At 40.2% G+C, this 19892-nt stretch overlaps 2 protein-coding genes across 2 annotated transcripts; both read right to left on the bottom strand.

Moving 5' to 3' along the window:
- Positions 1 to 2323: 2323 nt before the first annotated feature.
- Positions 2324 to 9089, bottom strand: foxa3 (forkhead box A3). Its single transcript, XM_089014210.1, has 2 exons — positions 8780 to 9089; positions 2324 to 5810 (listed from the first exon to the last, which is right to left on the bottom strand). Exons 1-2 carry the CDS (start codon positions 8849 to 8851, stop codon positions 4578 to 4580), a joined length of 1305 nt encoding a protein of 434 aa, XP_088870336.1. The 5' UTR covers positions 8852 to 9089; the 3' UTR covers positions 2324 to 4577.
- A 6880-nt stretch (positions 9090 to 15969) lies between these two features.
- irf2bp1 (interferon regulatory factor 2 binding protein 1) lies at positions 15970 to 19760 on the bottom strand. The gene is made up of 2 exons (XM_089014268.1): positions 18498 to 19760; positions 15970 to 17843 (listed from the first exon to the last, which is right to left on the bottom strand). The coding sequence occupies exons 1-2, from the start codon at positions 19493 to 19495 to the stop codon at positions 17573 to 17575; spliced, it is 1269 nt and encodes a 422-aa protein (XP_088870394.1). The 5' UTR covers positions 19496 to 19760; the 3' UTR covers positions 15970 to 17572.
- Positions 19761 to 19892: the final 132 nt, after the last annotated feature.

Here is a 19892-nt window from a genome sequence, read left to right on the forward strand (position 1 = left end):
GGTTTTTGTCATTATCACTCGAATTCCAGGACCCACAGAATAATGACTTTTAGGACTATATAAACATTCAAAGTTGTGTAAGAAGCGTTAGCCTGTCTTCTTTCATCATAAAAAAAAGAGTTAATTCCTAAATTATATGGGTCTGGAGTTATATTAGCCTGAAATGAGGGCAGCTGTACAAAATACAATGCAATACACACACATATTGATTTATATAGCGCTTTAACAACAGCTGGAGATGGAACAAAGTGCGAACATGGAACAAAAGGGAAATGATGGGAAATGAATCCTCCTGACCAGCGCTTTATCGGCACCTTAACAAGAAAAAAAGGCACTGAATGAGTTAATATAAATGATGTTGCATTTTGGAGATATAAGATTTGTGTGATGCAGAGTAAAAAGTGCAGCACATACACACACACACACATAATCATAAAAAAAAGAGTTAATTCCTAAATTATATGGGTTTGGTGTTATATGAGCCTGAAATGAGGGCTGTTGTCCAAAATACAATGCAATACATACATATTGATTTATATAGCGCTTGAACAACAGCTGAAGCTGGCACAAACGGCGAACACAGAAAAAAGGGAAATACTGTATATTGTGTATACTGTGATATCGTCACACACATTGAGACGGAAAATGTTTGTATGCTTTCCAATAGCCAATCGATGCTCATTGTCAGATGCGTCAAAAAACAGACCAAAAAAAAAATCCAACGTGTTCCTTCTCCCGTCGCCTTCGTTGATTCGTCGGCGAGGTCGCGACGAGGTCAGAATCGGGCGCGTGGACGGCCCTCGCCCGGATTGCTCTTTGAGGCTCTCAGTATGAGGCGGCCATGTTTAGTCTGCTGCACGTCGGCGTCCATTTGGCCTCGAGCTGTCTCAACAAGAAAACGAAGGATCTGACCACCGTGGTGGCATTTCTCGGCCCACCATCACTTCCAATTCACTGTTAGACATCAGTATCTTGTCCCCAAAAAAAATTCTAATCATGCTAGTTTGTGGTGCAAAGTTGCACATTTGACCATATTTACGGCATTATTTAAGTATGGTCTGGTATTGCAATACTCAACCACCAAAAAATATATATGGGTTGTGTGTGTCTGTGTTTGTATGGCTATTTTTGTGAGGACCACGATGATTTTATACCAAATATAATGAAGACATTTTGACAATGTGTGTCTGTGTGAGTTTGTATGGCTATTTTTGTGAGGACCACTATGATTTTTATACCATATGGTAGTGAGGACATTTTTGACAATGTGTGTATATATGCGTGTGTGTGAGTTTGTATGGCTATTTTTGTGAGGACCACGATGATTTTATACCAAATATAATGAAGACATTTTGACAATGTGTGTCTGTGTGAGTTTGTATGGCTATTTTTGTGAGGACCACTATGATTTTTATACCATATGGTAGTGAGGACATTTTTGACAACGTGTGTATGTATGCGTGTGTGTGAGTTTGTATGGCTATTTTTGTGAGGACCACGATGATTTTATACCAAATGTGATGAGGACATTTTTACAATGTGTGTCTGTGTGAGTTTGTATGGGAATTTTTGTGAGGACCACGATGATGTTATACCATATGTAATGAGGACATTTTGACAATGTGTGTCTGTGTGAGTTTGTATGGCTATTTTTGTGAGGACCACTATGATTTTTATACCATATGGTAGTGAGGACATTTATGACAATGTGTGTATGTGTGCATGTGTGCGTTCGTATGGCTATTTTTCTGAGGACCACTCTAATTTCATACCATAAGTAGTGAGGACATTTTTGACAATGTGTGTATGTGTGTGTTTGTGAGTTTGTATGGCTATTTTTATGAGGACCACTATGATTTTTATACCATACAAAATGAGGACATTTTGGACAATGTGTGTATGTGTATTAGTGCATGTGTGTGAGATTCTATGGCTATTTTTGTGAGGACCACGATGATTTTTATACCATACGTAGTGAGGACATTTTTGACAATGTGTGTATGTGTGCGTGTGTGTAAGTTCGTATGGCTATTTTTGTGAGGACCACTATAATTTTATTTCATAAGTAGTGAGGACATTTTTGACAATGTGTGGGTGTATGTGCGCCAAACTAAGCTACAGTTGGACCTGTGCACAAAAATCAACTCTGGACCAATTTTTACAGCCGACCACAATATCTTCGACAATAGATACACGGGAGAAAAAAAATCATATTTTACTCTAATACGATCCAATTGCAATAATACGCTATTAAAACACAGAATTTGCTCATAAAAATGTACAATAATTAAAATGTCATGAAAACACAAGGCAACAGTTTTCCCATTTAAACCTTATTTTTTTATTAAGAAATATGAACGATGGCCATCACATTAACACAATAAACAATATATTAAAAGGACACACCCAGTTGGAAAAAAAGTAGTTTGTGAAAACAAAAAGCGACCACATAGCTTAAATATGACAATTTGTCATCCGTCATGTGACCTGAATTTTTATCATCCTTCACTTTGTTTGAAAAAAGAGGAGGGGGAAATGCACTTTTGGACCACAATGTGACACGTTTGGCTAAACTCAGAGACCGACCCGCTCAGTATTGTAACACACACATATACACACACACAAACACATATATACACACACACACACACACACACACACACACTATCAGCCCACCTGGCCAGTGAGAGCTCCATAGTGCAAAGTACTGTATGTAAATCTCCCATAGTGCATCTCTCCTCTCATCTCGTATTAGTAACTTGCTTCACACACACTCTCTCTCACACACAAACACGCACACACACTCATCCCACCCCCTTCCCCCCACCTTGACGACTGCCCTGGTCAAAGTCAACCCACTTAAACAGGTAACAAGGGGAAAATTGAATGTGTTTTTTTGAAACACTACCACAGTTTGCTTCCTCTTCCCAAATTTCCTCATTCTTGAATATTTTCCACCCTAGAACCTTTCCCTTTCCCCCGTTTTGCCAGACCTGAACATTCTCCAGAACATTTCTTCTTCCAAGATCGTCAACTATTCTGAACGGTTTTCTCGTTGAATATTCTCCGACCAAATGTCCCCGTCGTCCATGTATTTCCTTTCTCATACATTCCATATTCCCGAATATTCATATTTAAGAAAATTCATATTCTAGAATTTTGTCATACCAGAACATCCATGTCCCATTACATACCATTCTTAGGAACATTACAACCCCATATTACAGAATATTTGTATTCCTTTTAAAGATATTGATCGTACCATAACATTCCATATTTCAGAAAAGTCATTCATTTAGGAACTATTCCAGAACATTCCCTGAACAGAATCTTGAATATTCATAGTCTAGCCGTTTCCCTTACCAGAACATTCATTTTGTCACAACATCCCCAAATTCCAGGACACGTTAGCATTTCCAAGCAATGCTAATCCCACAGGATGCTAATATCCAGAACTTTCATATTCAAGACCTTCCCCATGCCAGAATATTATCCTCTCATAAGGTTCCTTTTCTTAGAATGTTCCTATTGCTGAACATCCCCATGTTCCAGATCATTTCTATTCTACATTTTTTTTCCAGACCAAAATATACCTGTCCTCAACATTCACAATTATATAGCCTTTCCTCTTCCCGAATATCCCTTCTTTCCAGAATTTTACAGTTCTGGTATTTATCCTCTGCCAGGATATTCCTGGCCATATCCATTGATTCCAGAACTCACATATTCCAGTACATTCCTCTTCTAAAACCTTCCCTTACTAAAACATCTGTGTTGGCACCCCAGAATATTCAATTATCCCATCACATACACTTATCCCAGATTAAACGCAAAAAGGGGCAAGCAGTCCAGGATGTGATGGAAACAGGTTTTTTTGTAACATGAAGCCTGAAACGTAACACCTGAAGCACATGTTTGTAACTGTTTGGACAAAGCAGAATATAAGATATATTAAAATTTATTCCCTTTTATAAATAAATGCAAATACCCATTTTAAACACTCACGCATACGCACACATTCCCGCTATTTACATTTTGTACAAAATCTATCTTCATCGTTGTCATCATATTCAGCATTGGGTGTAACCAGAGAGTCTCCATGGGGTGCAGGGCTGGGGGGGTTAGAAAAACATGTGGGCCTTCGTGATGTGGCTTGGGAAAGCCTTCTGAGCATTTATTCCAGATCCATGATAACCAGCATCGAGTTCATCGACTCGTATGCTTATTGGCCCCACTCGTCGGACAGAAGAGAACCTTAGCATATGGATTGATTCGGAGTCGACTAGGGTATGCCTCATACTGATGGCTTTGGCCTTGTAATGGTAACCAATCAGATTTCATTGGATCCTAGGAGATCAAAAGTGACACAAGTAGTGGGACGAAGCATTTCTCACCAACTTTGAGTAAGACAAAATCCTTCCAAGGGTTGAATTGTCTTGGGAGCCATACGAACAAACAAACGTACTAGTACACGGACATTAAAATGGATCTCAAAGATATGGAAAAGAGGCTCAGAGGACTTTGCGTAGGCTATTTTTGAGTCTGTTCAGAGAGCCTCCATCTTGTCTCGGGTTCGATTACGATGCGTTGAGCACGGAGCGACTGTAGAGAGTCTGGTAGTAGGCACCGGAGTCCATGGCTGCCGGTCCGGGGCTGTCGTAGATCTGTTTGGCGGCGACAGGTGAGCCGCTAGTGGCATAGCTGTTGTACGCCATCACCTGGTCCTGGTAGGACTTGAGGTCCATCTTCTGCTCATTGGACATGAGATTGGTGATGGAGAAGGGGTGGTTGAAGTTGTAATGGGGGTCCAGGGACTTGAGGGCGTCGCTCTGTAGGTCCATGTGCGGCCCCATCGGGCTGGGTAGGAGGTGGGTGGGCTGGGAGTGGAAGACGGCAGCCGAGGAGGTGGGTGGCATGGCGGTAGGGGCAGGAGGTGGTGGTGGGCAGTCGAGCGGTACCAGCAAGGCGTTCCCGATGGTCCCGCGGGGTAGCGACTGGTCGTCGGATGAACCCGGGTGGGAGTTGTCCGAGTGAGCCGAGTCAGCTTCGTCCGAGCCTCCGCCCGCCGGGCTGCGATCGCCCCCCTTACTACCCTCCTTTGCCGCCTTTTTGGAGACCTTATCGTCAATTTTGAAGCGTTTCTGGCGTCGTAGGTAGCAGCCGTTCTCGAACATGTTGCCCGATTGTGGGTGCAGAGTCCAGTAGGAGCCTTTGCCCGGTTTGTCAGGCGAGCGGGCTACTTTGACAAAGCAATCGTTGAAGGACAGCGAGTGGCGGATGGAGTTCTGCCAACGCTGCTGGTTCTCCCGGTAGTACGGGAACAAGTCCATGATCCACTGGTAGATCTCGTTGAGGGTGAGCATCTTACTGCCGCTCTGCTGGATGGCCATCGTGATGAGCGAAATGTATGAGTAGGGCGGCTTGGCGTGGGTCAGTGAGCGGCGGTATGGCTTGGGCGGGATGTCCTTGGGCGCGGCGCGGCTTAGAGAGGCGCCTGACGGGTAGCCCAACTGACCCATAGACTGGCCCATGTTCCCGTAGTGGGAAAGGGAGCCTTGGGTGGCGCTCGGGCCTAGCTGGGTGAGTGAGCCCGAGCCCAGCGAGGGCGCTACCGGCGACAGCGGCATGTGGGCCGGGCCCGAGCCCATGGAGGTCAGTGGGGATGTGCTGAGGCCCGAACCAGGGTACGCCATGTTCAGGCTAGCGCCGCTACCGCCGCCCGTCGGGTTGAGGTTGATGTAACTGTTGATGGGGCCCATGGAGCTGACGGAAGCCAGGGCGGAGTTCATGCTGCTGGGTGAGGAATACATCTGAAGGACAGACACGACAGCAATTCATTAGCGATACAGACGGTAATTTTCCTCCGTCGTGAGCCGCGTGACTTTTGCTAGCTGACTTTTAGGCGGCCTACACCGTTTACAGGCTTGAACTTTCCGAATCTGCAATTGTGGTTTTATTCGTAGGACATCCCGCATTCATTGTAGGTGGATTTTTTTTTTCCGGAAAATATCATAGATGTCAACATGTAGTAAAAGTGCATATTTTGTCAGACTTAAAACCAAAAAATGCCTTAAAAACCTGATGGGCTGGAAAACAACAAAAAAGCAAAGGCCTTTATTCATGTATTTATTTCTTTATTTATTCGCTTATTCATTTACTTATGTATGTATTTATTTATCCATTTATTTATATACAGTAAAGTCTCGTTATATCGATATTCAAGGGAGTCCGAAAAAATATCGATATAACCGGGACTATCGATATATCCGACCCTGTTTGCATGTAATTTTCTCCGTGCGTGCATAGAAATAGTATCGATATAACGAGACAGTAAAGTCTCGTTATATCGATATCGGTTATATCGATAGTACTGCTTATTACGATACTATTTCTATGAACGCAACGAGAAAATTTACTTTGCCGTAGGATCGGATATATCGATAGTCCCGGTTATATCGATATTTTTCCGACTCCCGAGAATATCGATATAACGAGACTTTACTGTAGTTAGTTAGTTAGTTAGTTAGTTAGTTAGTTAGTTAGTTAGTTAGTTACAGAAATTTGCATCAAAATTTTGATCCGGTGTCTCTTTGTCCAAAAGTGTTTTATGTAAACAAGGTCAAATTCTCAGGAATTCGCCAGTTTCATATTAAAAAAGGTGTCAAAAAATGAGTTGTCTAAATATGTGTTAATTATTTTGGTACCTTCACAAGTGCTTAAACTTTTTTGAAAGGTTGCTCGGTCAATATTTTTTTTCCTTCATTGTGTTACGCACCAAAATTCGAGTTGCCATTGAACATCAGAGTTCCTACCACTCAAGTGAAGTGTGCAAACAATTGGATCCCTGTTTGATACCCTCAACGTGGGCAAGGTGAGCCAAGAATTTCTTGAACTCGATGAATCGTCAAACACGCTCATTCAAAATGGAAACGCGACCAAAAAGATACTCCGATTCCTGCCTATGATGTCACTCGGTAGGCCACGCCTCTTTAAGTACAACCAGCACACAGATACTCCAGTGAATTGCATCTGATGAAACCATGCAGATTATAGCCTTTTTGTTCGGTTATGTTTGTATATATATTTGACGTTAATAATTCTGTGTTTACTCCTGATTACAAAATGTAAAAGGGATGTGGCTTCCCAAGATTGGAATTACATTTGTGACTTTATCAGCTTCTTCACAGGTTGGTAATTGACTTCCTTTTCCCCAACTTCCAACCCCAAAACTGAAGTAATCACTAAAATGATTTTTTTTTCCCCGTAGCTAATTGTGAAGGTGCCTTTTCTGTGAGTAGCTTCTTCTTCTCCTTCTTCTTGTCAATGCACAATGAAGCTCTCAGTGCGCGCGGATTTCACACTCACGCGTGAACGTCAAAGTGCGTAAAAAGCGAGTCACGACTCACCCCCCCCCCCTTCCATGCTCGAAAAATGTTCCAAAATCGGCTTATTTTCATAACACGATTATATATGTATAATTTAAAAAAATAACACGAACATGTATATATATACTTTGAAAAATAATACGACTACATAAATTTGAAATTAAAAATAGAGAACGACAAGATATGCACCGTCGTGGAAAGTTCCAAGTGAGGCGACTTACTTAACACACGCACACTTTTGGTTAAATATTACCAGCGTGATAATTGCATCAGCGGTTGATTGAATTAAACTTTTTAATTGAATTATCAGATCAACTTTAACATATTATGCGTTCGAGTTGCTTTACAGACGAATGCGTTTGAATTCAACGTCAAACCAACTGAGATGACGTCAGCAAATGTGAACAATTGCTTCATTTTTGAACGACTTCGGGGGAAAAAAAATCTGTCATCTTTAATTTTTAATTTGACTTGTATGTGGAATTATTTATCTTCGGCATTTTGATTGTTTCTTATCGATATATTATACATATGCAGTATGTAGATACGTATATACACTGTATGTACATATACACTGTATATACATATATACTGTGTATACATATAAAATATATATATATATTTGTATGTTGTGTTTTCGAGGGCCTTTAATGTTAAATCCTTATTTTGTAAGTTGTTCTTGTATTTCCAATCCATTTCTATTTAATTCATATTTATTCATATCGACTAAAAAATGTAACATATGTATGTTTATTGTAGAATTTTGGCCTGTAAAATATATTTTTGCGTATTTTCTGTTGGTTAAACCTTTTACAAGATGAAAAAAAACACACATTCAACCCCGTAATGTATTAATTTACATATGTATTTGTTTTCCCCTTTTCTTGTCTGGGGATAGAAAATACACGTATTTATTTTTTTGATGTGCTATTTTGGCCTTTAAATATACACATATAGTTATTTTCTACTTCATATTTTGGCCATGTAAAAATACACGTTATCTTTTTTTGTTCTTTTATACTCTTCAGTGTATTTGAAAATATACATTATGTTGTTTTGGGGAATACAAATACGTATCGAATTATGTTTACGATTTAAAATGTTCGGTTTTTATTTTTAAAAAAGCTCCTTATTGGTCATCCTATGCTTTTTGACTGTTTAATAAGAATAATACATTTCATATATAAGCGCCTTTAAAACTATTTAATATCACTTGAGTCAGTCTCACTGAGTAAGTAAATATTTGTACTAATTAAATGAAAAAGTCAACGAGCGAGGTGACGTCCCCCCCCATCACTACCGTCAGTTTCAAAAATAAGAAATACGGCTTGCATTTACAAGGCTTTTGTTATATTTATGTAGCAATATATTATACAAAAAAAAATGTTTTTTACCTCGCTGGCCTCGCTGTAGAAAGTATTCCACTCAGGTAGGTCGTGGGCTTCCATCTTCACAGAGCTCAACATCCCCACAAAGAAACACTTGAAAGGAACCGTACGAGCTACTCGCACTTTCGCACTTTTTTTAGGGTGACAATTTTCCCTCTATTTGACCCCCAAAAAATTAAATTACAATCCTTGATGATAAAAAAAAATAAAATAAAAAATCTCCGTGAAGGTAAAAAAAACTTGTCAAGTGACTGAAAGTTTATCGGTCCATTGTTGTGAAGGCCCGTGACGTGACGTGTAGGCCCGTGTGGCGTGTCAGGACGGCGTGAGGACACCCGCCGGTCCCACTTGCACTCCTTTATAAGGTACACATGGTGACCCCGCCCCAACCTTCCTCCCCTCCCTCCTCTCCAGCAAATTTCAATATGGAGTCAGGAAGGAGGCCTTGCAAAAAAAAAAAAAAAAGAGCGATGTGGCCCCCTGGCGTGCTGTTTATTGGCCCGGTCGGACCGGCGGCGGCCACCCTGGCTGTCGCAAGCACGACCCCCCCCCCCCCCCAGCCCCCCCGTTTTCTTAAAAGTCCATTCAAAATTAAGACTTGACGTTTGGGTGAAAATAGCTAAGAACTAGCTAGGTATTTGCGATAAATTTGCTATTTATTAGCTGGCTAGCTAGCTAGATGGCTGGCTCGCTAGCTATCTAACTAGCTCGCTAGCTATGTAGCTGACAGGCTAGCTTGCTTTCTAGCTGGCTAGAAAGCTATCTATCTGTATATCTATTAGCTATATAGCTGGCTAGCTTTCTAGCAAGCTAGCTGGCTCGCTTTCAGAATTCGAATCAGAAAACCTTTATTCGTCCCACAACGGGGAAATTTGCAAAATTTCTATCTGAGTAACTTCTGGGTTGAGTGAAAGCTATCTCGCTATTTAGCTGGCTAGCTAGCTAGCACTTTATTTGCTCTCTATTTTGCCGCTGCTCACCCACAGAAAAACTGATCCTGTGACTGTGAAGTGACCTTGAGAGTTTTGAAAGGCGCCTAGAAATCAAATGTATTATTATTGTTATTATTATTTTTATTATTATTTGCTAGCTATTTGCTAGCTATTAGCTATCTGGCTAGCAATTTGCTATCTAGCTAGCTATCTATTCACTATCCAACTGACTGGCTATCTAGCTAGGTATATGTTGGCTATCTATTAGCTAGTTAGCTTTCTATCTATTTGAATAACTTCTGGATTGAGTGAACGTTGGCGCCTGTGGCTGCCGCTGCTCACCCACAGAAAAAATTATCACGTGGCTGTAAAGTGACCTTGAGAGTTTTGAAAGCTGCTTCGAAATCAAATTTATTATTATTATTATTATTATTATTGTTATTATTTGCTAGCTATTTGCTATCTATTAGCTATATAGCTAGCAATTTGCGGTCTAGTTAGCTATCTATTCACTATATAACTGACTGGCTATCTAGCTAAGTATCTGTTGGCTGTATCTATTAGCTAGCTAGCTCGCTTTCTATCTATTTGAGTAACTTCTGGGTTGAGTGAACGCTAGCGCGTGTGGCTGCCGCTGCTCACCCACAGATAAACTGATCCTGTGACTGTAAAGTGATCTTGAGAGTTTTTTAAAGGCGCTTATAAATCAAATGTATTATTATTATTATTATTATTATTAATATTACTTGCTAGCTATTTGCTAGCTATTAGCTATCTGGATAGCAATTTGCTATCTAGCTAGCTATCTATTCACTATCTAACTGACTGGCTATCTAGCTAGGTATCTGTTGGCTATCTATTAGCTAGTTAGCTTTCTATCTATTTGAATAACTTCTGGGTTGATTGAACGTTGGAATGAAATGAAATGTATTATTATTATTATTATTATTATTATAAGATGGCGTACCCACAAAAAAATAAAACAAGTTAAAACTGTGTTGGTAAACGGGGGGGGGGGGGGGGTCGTGTAGTGGTCCATCAGTTTGTGGCCCGAGGGTTGAAATGGGGGTGTAAGGGGGGTTTGGGGGGTGTCACTTGTTAGTTGTTGGGTGGGTGTTGGCGTGAAAGTCGTTAATTCCCGCGGCTGTCACCCCCTTGGAATCTTTCACAGGTTGGCAAAAGGAAGACGTTTAAAAGGGTTGCAAATGTCATAACCCCCCCCCCCCCCCCCCCCCCAAAAAAAAAGACATTAAATCACTCAGGCGCATGCTTGATATCAATCATTTGGACAGAATTCACTGCAAAGTATAGAAATGCTGTTTAAAAAAAAATTAAAGCATATTTTATATATGGAACTGCATTGACTTGACCTAAGATGGCGGTGCTATTTACAATGTGTGAGGCCAGGGTTATTTTTTGATGTTATTTTATATTTTAAGTTTATTAAGAAGACCATGTCAGCCAATATACTGTATTCAATGTTTATATAGTCCTCAAACGCTAATTTCTTTATCGGTACATGATTCTCTTAGCTAATTTTTTTTGGGCCTTACAATATAAGATAAGAAAATATAATAATATATATGATCATATTTGAACTCCTTTTCGTGTTTTGTTTTTTTGCATCTAAAAGAAAAAAAAACATTTTGAAATATAATTAGCCCTTTGTTTTTGTCTTATGAAACAATTTCATTGTTTTACATTCATCTTTGACTTTGACGTCCATTTCTTTTCTTTTACGTATTTTACAATTAAAATATAAAAAGAAGACGAGAAAAAAAATGACGAATTATACTTAAGCCGTCCACGAATTTATTCGGTAATTCCAAAATATGACTGTAGAAGCGCCATTCCCGAATTTGTTCGGGGTTTGGTTTTTTTTTCATGCTTGGGTGCCGATAAAGTGCTGGTCATGGCCTCTGGCTATGTTTTTTTGTGTCCACAAGGGGGTAGCATTTCCCTTTTTTCCATGTTAGCACTTTGTTCCAGCTTCAGCTCATGTTAAAGCGCTATATAAAGTAAACCAATATGTATGGATTGCATTGTATTTTGGACATATACCCTCATTTCAAGCTCATATAACTCCAGACCCATAACATTTAGGAATTAACATTTTTTTTTTACGATGAAAGAAGAGAGTCTAAGGTTTTTAACGCTGTATTGGTTGTTTACGTAGTCGTAAAACTCAATATTATGCGGGTCCTGGAATTCAAGTGACAATGACAAAAACCCTGGCACTTGAATGGACACGTTATTGAACGTCTGGCAGTGAATGAGTTAGTATTGTAGTAGTTTTTTTATACGCAAAAAAAACCCCAGAAAACGAGTTCAATATTATATTATATATTGTTATATTTTCTTCTGTGTTCTTATCTTATATTCTAAAGGCCCAAAAAAAATGTTTCTCATAGGCTCATTCTTTCACGTTGCCCATTTCGAATTTTCTATATACCAATAAAGTGTAATAGCAAATACTGTAAAGCAACGCGGGGTAGTGCGATGTCATGCATGCACGCGCACAAGGTTCGAATACACAAGACGGTCGTGCGCGTGCATCATAATGGCGGGCCTGCACAAAGGCCGCGTAATGACAAGCACACGAAGGGGGGGGGGGGGGGATTAGGGTACAGCAGGAAAGGGAGTAGAGGGTGGTGGGGGTGGGGCACACGCGCACCTGCATCGAGGAGAACCTTCGTGGGTCAAGGGGGGAGCTCACCTGCGTGATTGAAGAAATATCGATTAGAAATCGGCGCTACTTCCGGGTATTGATGGAGATGAATATCAAATGAAGTACTTTTGGAAATATATATGTCTATTTCAAATGGTCATAAAAGACATTTTGTTGAATTAAAAAGATATTTAAAAATTCATTTTTTTGGTTTTCAAGTGTTAGTTTGCATTTTTTTATTGAGACAAATTAAAAAATATTAAAACGATTTAAAAATTCATTTTTTTTTTTGGTTTTCAAGTGTTAGTTTGCATTTTTTTTAATTGAGACAAATTAAAAAATATTAACAAGATATTTAAAAATTCATTTTTTTGTTTTCAAGTGTTAGTTTGCATTTTTTTTAATTGAGACAAATTAAAAAATATTAACAAGATATTTAAAATTCATTTTTTTGTTTTCAAGTGTTAGTTTGCATTTTTTTTATTGAGACAAATTAAAAAATATTAACAAGATATTTAAAAATTCATTTTTTTTGTTTTCAAGTGCATGTTAGTTTGCATTTTTTAAATTGAGACAAATTAAAAAATATTAAAAAGATATTTAAAAATTCATTTTTTTGGGGTTTTTAAGTGTTAGTTTGCATTTTTTTTAATTGAGACAAATTTAAAAATATTAAAACGATATTTAAAAATTCATTTTTTTTGTTTTCAAGTGTTAGTTTGCATTTTTTTTAATTGAGACAAATTTAAAAATATTAAAACGATATTTAAAAATTCATTTTTTTTTGTTTTCAAGTGTTAGTTTGCATTTTTTTAATTGAGACAAATTAAAAAAATATTAAAAATATATTTAAAAATTCATTTTTTGGGGGTTTTCAAGTGTTAGTTTGCATTTTTTAAATTGAGACAAATTAAAAAATATTAAAAAAGATATTTAAAAAATCTTTTTTTTTTGTTTTTAAGTGTTAGTTTGGATTTTTTTTAATTGAGACAAATTTAAAAATATTAAAACGATATTTAAAAATTCATTTTTTTTAGTTTTCAAGTGTCAGTTTGCATTTTTTTTAATTGAGACAAATTTAAAAAATATTAAAAAGATATTTAAAAATTCATTTTTTTTGGTTTTCAAGTGTTAGTTTGCATTTTTTAAATTGGGACAAATTTAAAAATATTAAATAAAATAAAATATTAATATTTTATGAAATATAAAAATATTGTTCAATGCTTAAAATATGGAAAACAATATTTAATATTTTTTAATGCTAGTTTGTATTCTTTTTTTTTAATTGTTGAAACAAAATGTCATGGAGACAAATATTTCAATGCTTAAAATATGGAAAATAATATTTAATCAAAAATATTTTTGTTTTCAAATATTGGTTTGTATTCTTTTTTTTATTTGAGGCAATCTGTCTTGTAGAAAAATATATTTCAATGCCTAAAATATGGAAAATAATATTTAATAAAAAATATTTTTTTTCAAATGTTAGTTTGTATTCTTTTTTTAATTGAGGCAATCTTGTAGAAAAATATTTTCAATGCTTAAAATATGGAAAATAATATTTAATAAAACATTTTTTCCTAATGTTAATTTTTATTCTTTTTTTAATTGTTAAGACAAACTTTCTTGTTGAAACATATTTTTCAATGCTTAAAATATGGAAAATAATATTTAATAATTTTTTGTTTTGTTTTCAAATGTTAGTTTGTATCCTGTTTTCAAATTGAAACAAACTTTCTTGTAGAAAAAAATATTTTTCAATGCTTAAAATATGGAAAATAATATTTAATAAAAATAGTATTTGTTGTTTTCAAATGTTAGCTTGTATTATTTTTTTTAATTGAGACAAAATTTCTGGTAAAAAAAAAATCAATGCTTAAAATATTAATAATAGATAATATTTGTGCATTTATTTATTTATTTATTTATTCGTTAATCGATAAAATATCCACACCGTTTAGTAGAGACACAAAAGAACCACGAAAAGAGATTTTGATGAATTTTCACATCTCCAAACTAAGGTCACAGCCAGGTGGTCGCGCGCGGACACGTCTTTGACTGCTTCTGTAATGTGCGCGTGCGTGCATGTGGGAGTGGGGGGGCAGGGGGCTGAGGGGGCTCCCACGTTGCTCTCTTTACATATGACTGGTCGCTGCGTGGCCCATTAGCACGTGCATAATTGTTCCTACAATAGCGGTAATGAGTTGACACTAATGGAGGAAGCCACACATCCACTTTTCACTCACTTTGACCCCCCCCCCCCCCCAACGACCCTGACCCACTCTCACGGAATCAAAGTATGTAATCACATTCAGAAGGAACGTCAATCACATTCAGAAGGAACGTCATGTATTGACGCGTTTGCTAAGAGTGCAATATAATATTCGTGGCAGCGTAATGGCGACGCCTGGTGGTCGAACATACTCCTACAATGTTATCAGTTATCACTCGACTATTGTATACTACTACTACTACTACTACTAATAATAATAATAATACTACTACTAATAAATTTCATTTTCAAAACTCTCAGGGTCACTTTACAGTCAAGGATAAGTTTTTCTGGGGGTGAGCCACATGGGCCAGCATTCACTCAACCCTGAATAACTCAGATAGAAAGTTAGCTAGCTGACAGAAAGCCAATAATAATAATAATAATAATAATAATAATAATTAATAATAATACATTTAATTTATAAGCACCTCTCAAAACTCTCAAGGTCACTTTACTGTCACAGGATAAGTCACTCAACCCGGAAGTAACCCAAATAGATAGAAAGCGAGCTAGCTAGCTCATAGATAGCTAATATTAGCTGACTGGCTACCTAGCTAGCTATCTAGCTGGCTACGTAGTGAGCTATCTATTTGCTATAGATTAGCTATCTAGCTATCTATTAGCTAGCTTTCTATCAATTTGAGTTATTCCGGCTTGAGTGAACGCTGGCGCGTATGGCTGTCGCTGCTCACCCACAGAAAACCTAATCCTGTTACTGTAAAGTGACCTTGAAAGTTTTGAAAGGCACTTAGAAATGAAATTTATTATTATTATTAGCTATCCATTAGCTAGCTGTCTAGCTATTAGCTGGCTGGCTGTAAGCTGTCGGCTATCTGGACATCTATTCGCTATTTATTTGCTATCCATTAGCTCGCTAGCTATTAGATGTCTAGCTGACTGGCTGTAAGCTGTCTACCTGGCTCGCTGACGTCATGGTGGAATGTGCACGTCTGCTGTGAGCTAAATGTTGAAAGCAAACACGAAGCTGGAGGAACATCCATTGACAAAAAGAGATTGTCTCACATCTCCTGTCCCACCTAAATCCACCTCAATTCCAAGCCGCGACAATTCCAACAGCACCAACCTTTCCGCTGAACAAAGCAGGGCTATGAAATTCCTGCTAATAAATGTATCTATTTCCTTCACTGCCCATTACCGGTGCAAAAAAAAAAGCACAATCGGCCCGTAATTTTGTTTTTCTACTTCTTCCTTTCCTTTTACTTTTAGTACTTTGTTGCTGTGAAATGTAATTTTTTTTTCCACTGCTAGACTAATGAACGCTAATTCAATCAAAAAACAAAAACAAAGACACAAACAAGTGTAACTTTTCCCTCTGTTTTATTCCCACCAGGTCATTTTTTTTTATCCAAGAAGCTGCATTCAAAAAGACGAAAAGAGCAGATTGGTTGACGCCACAGAGAGGCAAGGAGGACACTTTTGCACAAGGCACTTGTCTTTTTACACCGTTAACGTTAGCATATCGCCGTACAGATTGTATACATTACATTGGCTTTGGTTCGTCTGTGCGAGGAACATTCTGGTTCTACAGAAGAAAGTAAAAAATATACATTGGCGGGTTTTATGAAATGACGTGCGATCTTTTTGTTTATAATGATAGCTTGTAAAATGGAGGATTGCATTTGAAACAAACAGGAACCTTTTAGGAAGGAAAAACACTGGCAGGCAGGTGACTTGAAAATGGACATTGGAGGGAGGGCCATGTTTTCCTGATGAAATGTGGCACCAGCCTGATCGTTAGTTAGCTAATAGCTAGCCAGCCAGATAGCTAATAGACAGCAAATAGGTAGCTAGCTAGCTAAACCAAGTATTGCATTTTATTTTGGTCAACTTTACAGTCACAGGATATTTTTTTTCTGTGGGTGAGTAGCGGTAGCCAAACGCACCAGCGTTCACTCAACCGAGAAGTAACTCAAATAGATAAAAAGCTAATAGCTAGCTAATAGATAGCTAGATAGCCAGCCAGATTGCTAATAGACAGCAAATAGGTAGCTAGCTAGCTAAACCAACATGTATTGCATTTTATTTTGGTCAACTTTACAGTCACAGGATATTTTTTTTCTGTGGGTGAGTAGCGGTAGCCAAATGCACCAGCGTTCACTCAACCGAGAAGTAACTCAAATAGATAGAAATCTAGCAAGCTAACAGCTAATCGCTAGCAAAAAGCTAGCTAATAGCTGGCCAGCCAGCCAGATAGCTAATAGGTAAACCAATCTGTATTGCATAGTATTTTGGTCAGCCGACCCCATTTCAAGCTCATATAACTCCAGACCTATATAATTTAGGAATTAACTTTTTTTTCTGATGAGGAAGAGAGTACAAGGTTTCTAACGCTGCATTGAATGAGATCGCTTGGTGAGGAAATGTTGACTTGTCATGATGTCAGTGAACTATATCGGAGTGAGTTGATGGGCTTTATTATTATTCTAAATAAAGGAAGATGGAGACAAGCGAGACTTCTATTAGCTATATGGCTATCTAGCTAGCTGGCCATCTATTAGCTAATTATTAGTTAGCTAGCTTTCCATCTATTTGAGTTACTTTCGGGTTGAGTGAACGCTGGCGCGTGTGGCCGCCGCTGCTCACCCGCAGAAAAACGTATCCTGTGACTGTAAAGTGACCCTGAGAGTTTTGAAAGGCGCTAAATGAAATGTATTATTATTATTATTATTATTATTATTATTATTATTATTATTATTATTATTATTGAGACAAATGCGCGTCCCACGTTTATAGAGGGGACATTTTGTCCGGTCCATTACAAAGAAAATGTCTCTGGTGTGTTGGACAATGATAAGGTGCATATAGTTAAGAAAGATATGGTGTGCATGAGTATTTTTTTCAGTATTTGTATATAGCGTCTACCTGCCTGCCTTCCCCCCTCCACGTTGCCACGGAAACCACCATTACGTCTCCCGCTCCTTCTTGACGGTGACGTCGCCGCTCTGCGCCGGGGACCCGTTGGAGCTACCGCCGCCGCCGGATCCGCCGGGTCCCGCTTCGGACGGGATGCCCGTCACGCCGGTGCCCAAAATGGTGGACACCTCGCCCTGCATGAACGCCCAGGGGGGGCTGTTGACCGACGTGTCCAGAGGGCAGCGCTCGCCGCTCGGGCAGTAGACTTCGCCATCGCCTCGTCGACTCTGGATGTACACTCTGGTGCATGGGAAGCAGAACCTGCGAGGATGTACGAACACGTTCAATGTACAAGTAATAATCACATTTCTCCATTTTTTGGACAGCCGCCCTCATTTCAAACTCATATAACTCCAGACCCATATCATTTAGGAATTAACTGTTTTTTTTTTCTGGTGAAAGAGGAGAGTCTCGGGTTTTATATGCTGCATTGAGTGTTTATGTAGTCCTAAAACTGTTCACTATTCTGTGAGTAGTGGAAATTGAGTGAAAATGACAAAAACCCTGGCACTGCAGTGGACAGATTTTTGCACATGTCTGGCAGTGAATGAGTTAATGGTATTGCTAAGCTAAACTAACTTCTTTTGTGTTTACCACAGTAAAGTCTCGTTATATCGATATTCAAGGGAGTCCGAAAAAATATCGATATAACCGGGACTATCAATATATCCGACCCTGTTTGCATGTAATTTTCTCCGCGCGTGCATAGAAATAGTATCGATATAACCGGGACTATCGATATATCCGATATCGATATAACGAGACTTTACTGTATTTATTAACATTAACTATTGTATGCGTTACACAAATGACTGCAAAAAAAATAATCATGCAGTTTTTACTGATACAGTGAGGAAAACTAATAATTTAGGACGTATTTCCACGTTGAGTTAATTATGAAACGAGGACACTCACCTGTGTCCCGGCACCGAAGGACATTGGACAAAGTGTGTGTCCTCCAGCCTCTCGTGGCACAGCGTGCAGGACAAGGTGCTTCCGGCGAGGCTGCTGGCGGCCGAGGTGGAGCCCACCTCGGACGCGCCGCCGTGGGGCAAGGCGGCGGCGGCAGCGGTGGCCGCCTCCGACGAGCTGCCGGACGACAGCGGCTCCCCGCCGGCGCGGGCGGCAAGGGGTCGCTGCTGCCTGGCCGGCGACGACGCGGGCTTGGGGCTCGTTTGGCTGACCGAAGCCGAAGATGAAGGCAGGCCGGCGCTCTTGCCGGAGCCGACGTAGCCTTGGGGCTGCTGCGACTTGGCCTGGGACGAGCTCAGCTCGCGTTCGAGCTCCGGCGCGATGAAGGGTGCGATTCCAGTAGCGATGCCGAGCTGGCGGCGGTTCATCTCGGCAAGCACCGGTGCCGGGAAGATCATCGGGCTGCTCATCGGGGCCGTCCGAGCGGTGAGGCCGGCCGGCATGGCCGTCAAGAGCCCGTGGGGGATCCCCGCTATGCTCTGAGTGACGAGATTCGGGGGTATGGCCGCTCCGATCATGGGTCTCCGGCTGCCGCTGGGGCTCTGGCGGTTGACCTCCTGCGGCGGATGCCCGTCGCGGTGCAGCCCGTTGGGCGGCACGCGAGCGGCGGCGACGTTGCCGCCCTCCCCTCGACCGCCCCGGTCGAAGCGTTCGCCGTGGGACCGGCCGCCGTCCGTCGCCGGGTCCCCGCGGCCCGGCGCGGCGTGTTTGTGGGGCGAGGGTCCGGGTCCCGGCGAGCGGACGTTGCCGTCCTGCATGCCGTGGCTTCGCTTCAGCTGCCGAGCGCTAGCGATCAGGAATTCGATCTGGTTGGCGCCCTCGTAGTTGACGCATCCGCGGCACACCACCTCGCTGAAGTCCCACACCACCGTCCACGGCATTTTGGGCAGGTCGCACAAGTAGCACCACTGGCGCCGCGAGAACGAGGAAGGCGACGACATGACGGCCGGACCGCGAGCCGGCGGCCGAGTTAGCCGGCTAACCCGACCGAAAGCACGTTAGCTCGCTTAACCTATTTATCTTTTAAGTGTTGTTAAGAGCGCTGGATGCTAATTAGCTTCTTTTTTAGCTTCCTCGGGCACGGTTTGGAACAACCGCGAACACGCTAACAATACAAGGCGAGATAACACTTTGTTGATTTTGAAGATTTCCTCCACATAACCCTAATTTGTTTACCCACTTCGGCCTGCTCCCAACCGCTGTCAACCCGCCCTCGCGAACAACGCGCGAGCTTTACGTAACGCGTTTAGGATGCATTGTGGGCGATGTTGTTTATTATGTCAGGTTCTTTCGACGCAAAATGATGCGCCGCGTCTATTTTTGGACTACAACCAGTGT

This window comes from Hippocampus bargibanti, linkage group LG14 (genome assembly GCF_051943395.1).
Source record: "Hippocampus bargibanti isolate YZ-2025 linkage group LG14, ASM5194339v1, whole genome shotgun sequence".
In the NCBI taxonomy this organism is placed as follows: domain Eukaryota; kingdom Metazoa; phylum Chordata; class Actinopteri; order Syngnathiformes; family Syngnathidae; genus Hippocampus; species Hippocampus bargibanti.

Excerpts from the sequence above, each read along its gene's own strand:
- foxa3 (XM_089014210.1), bottom strand. The coding sequence starts at position 8,851 with ATGTTGAGCTCTGTGAAGATGGAAGCCCACGACCTACCTGAGTGGAAT. Across the intron at positions 5,811-8,779 it reads TCTACAGCGAGGCCAGCGAG|ATGTATTCCTCACCCAGCAG; the intron begins GTAAAAAACATT and ends TCTGTCCTTCAG.
- irf2bp1 (XM_089014268.1), bottom strand. The coding sequence starts at position 19,495 with ATGTCGTCGCCTTCCTCGTTCTCGCGGCGCCAGTGGTGCTACTTGTGC. Across the intron at positions 17,844-18,497 it reads CCTTCGGTGCCGGGACACAG|GTTCTGCTTCCCATGCACCA; the intron begins GTGAGTGTCCTC and ends ACATCCTCGCAG.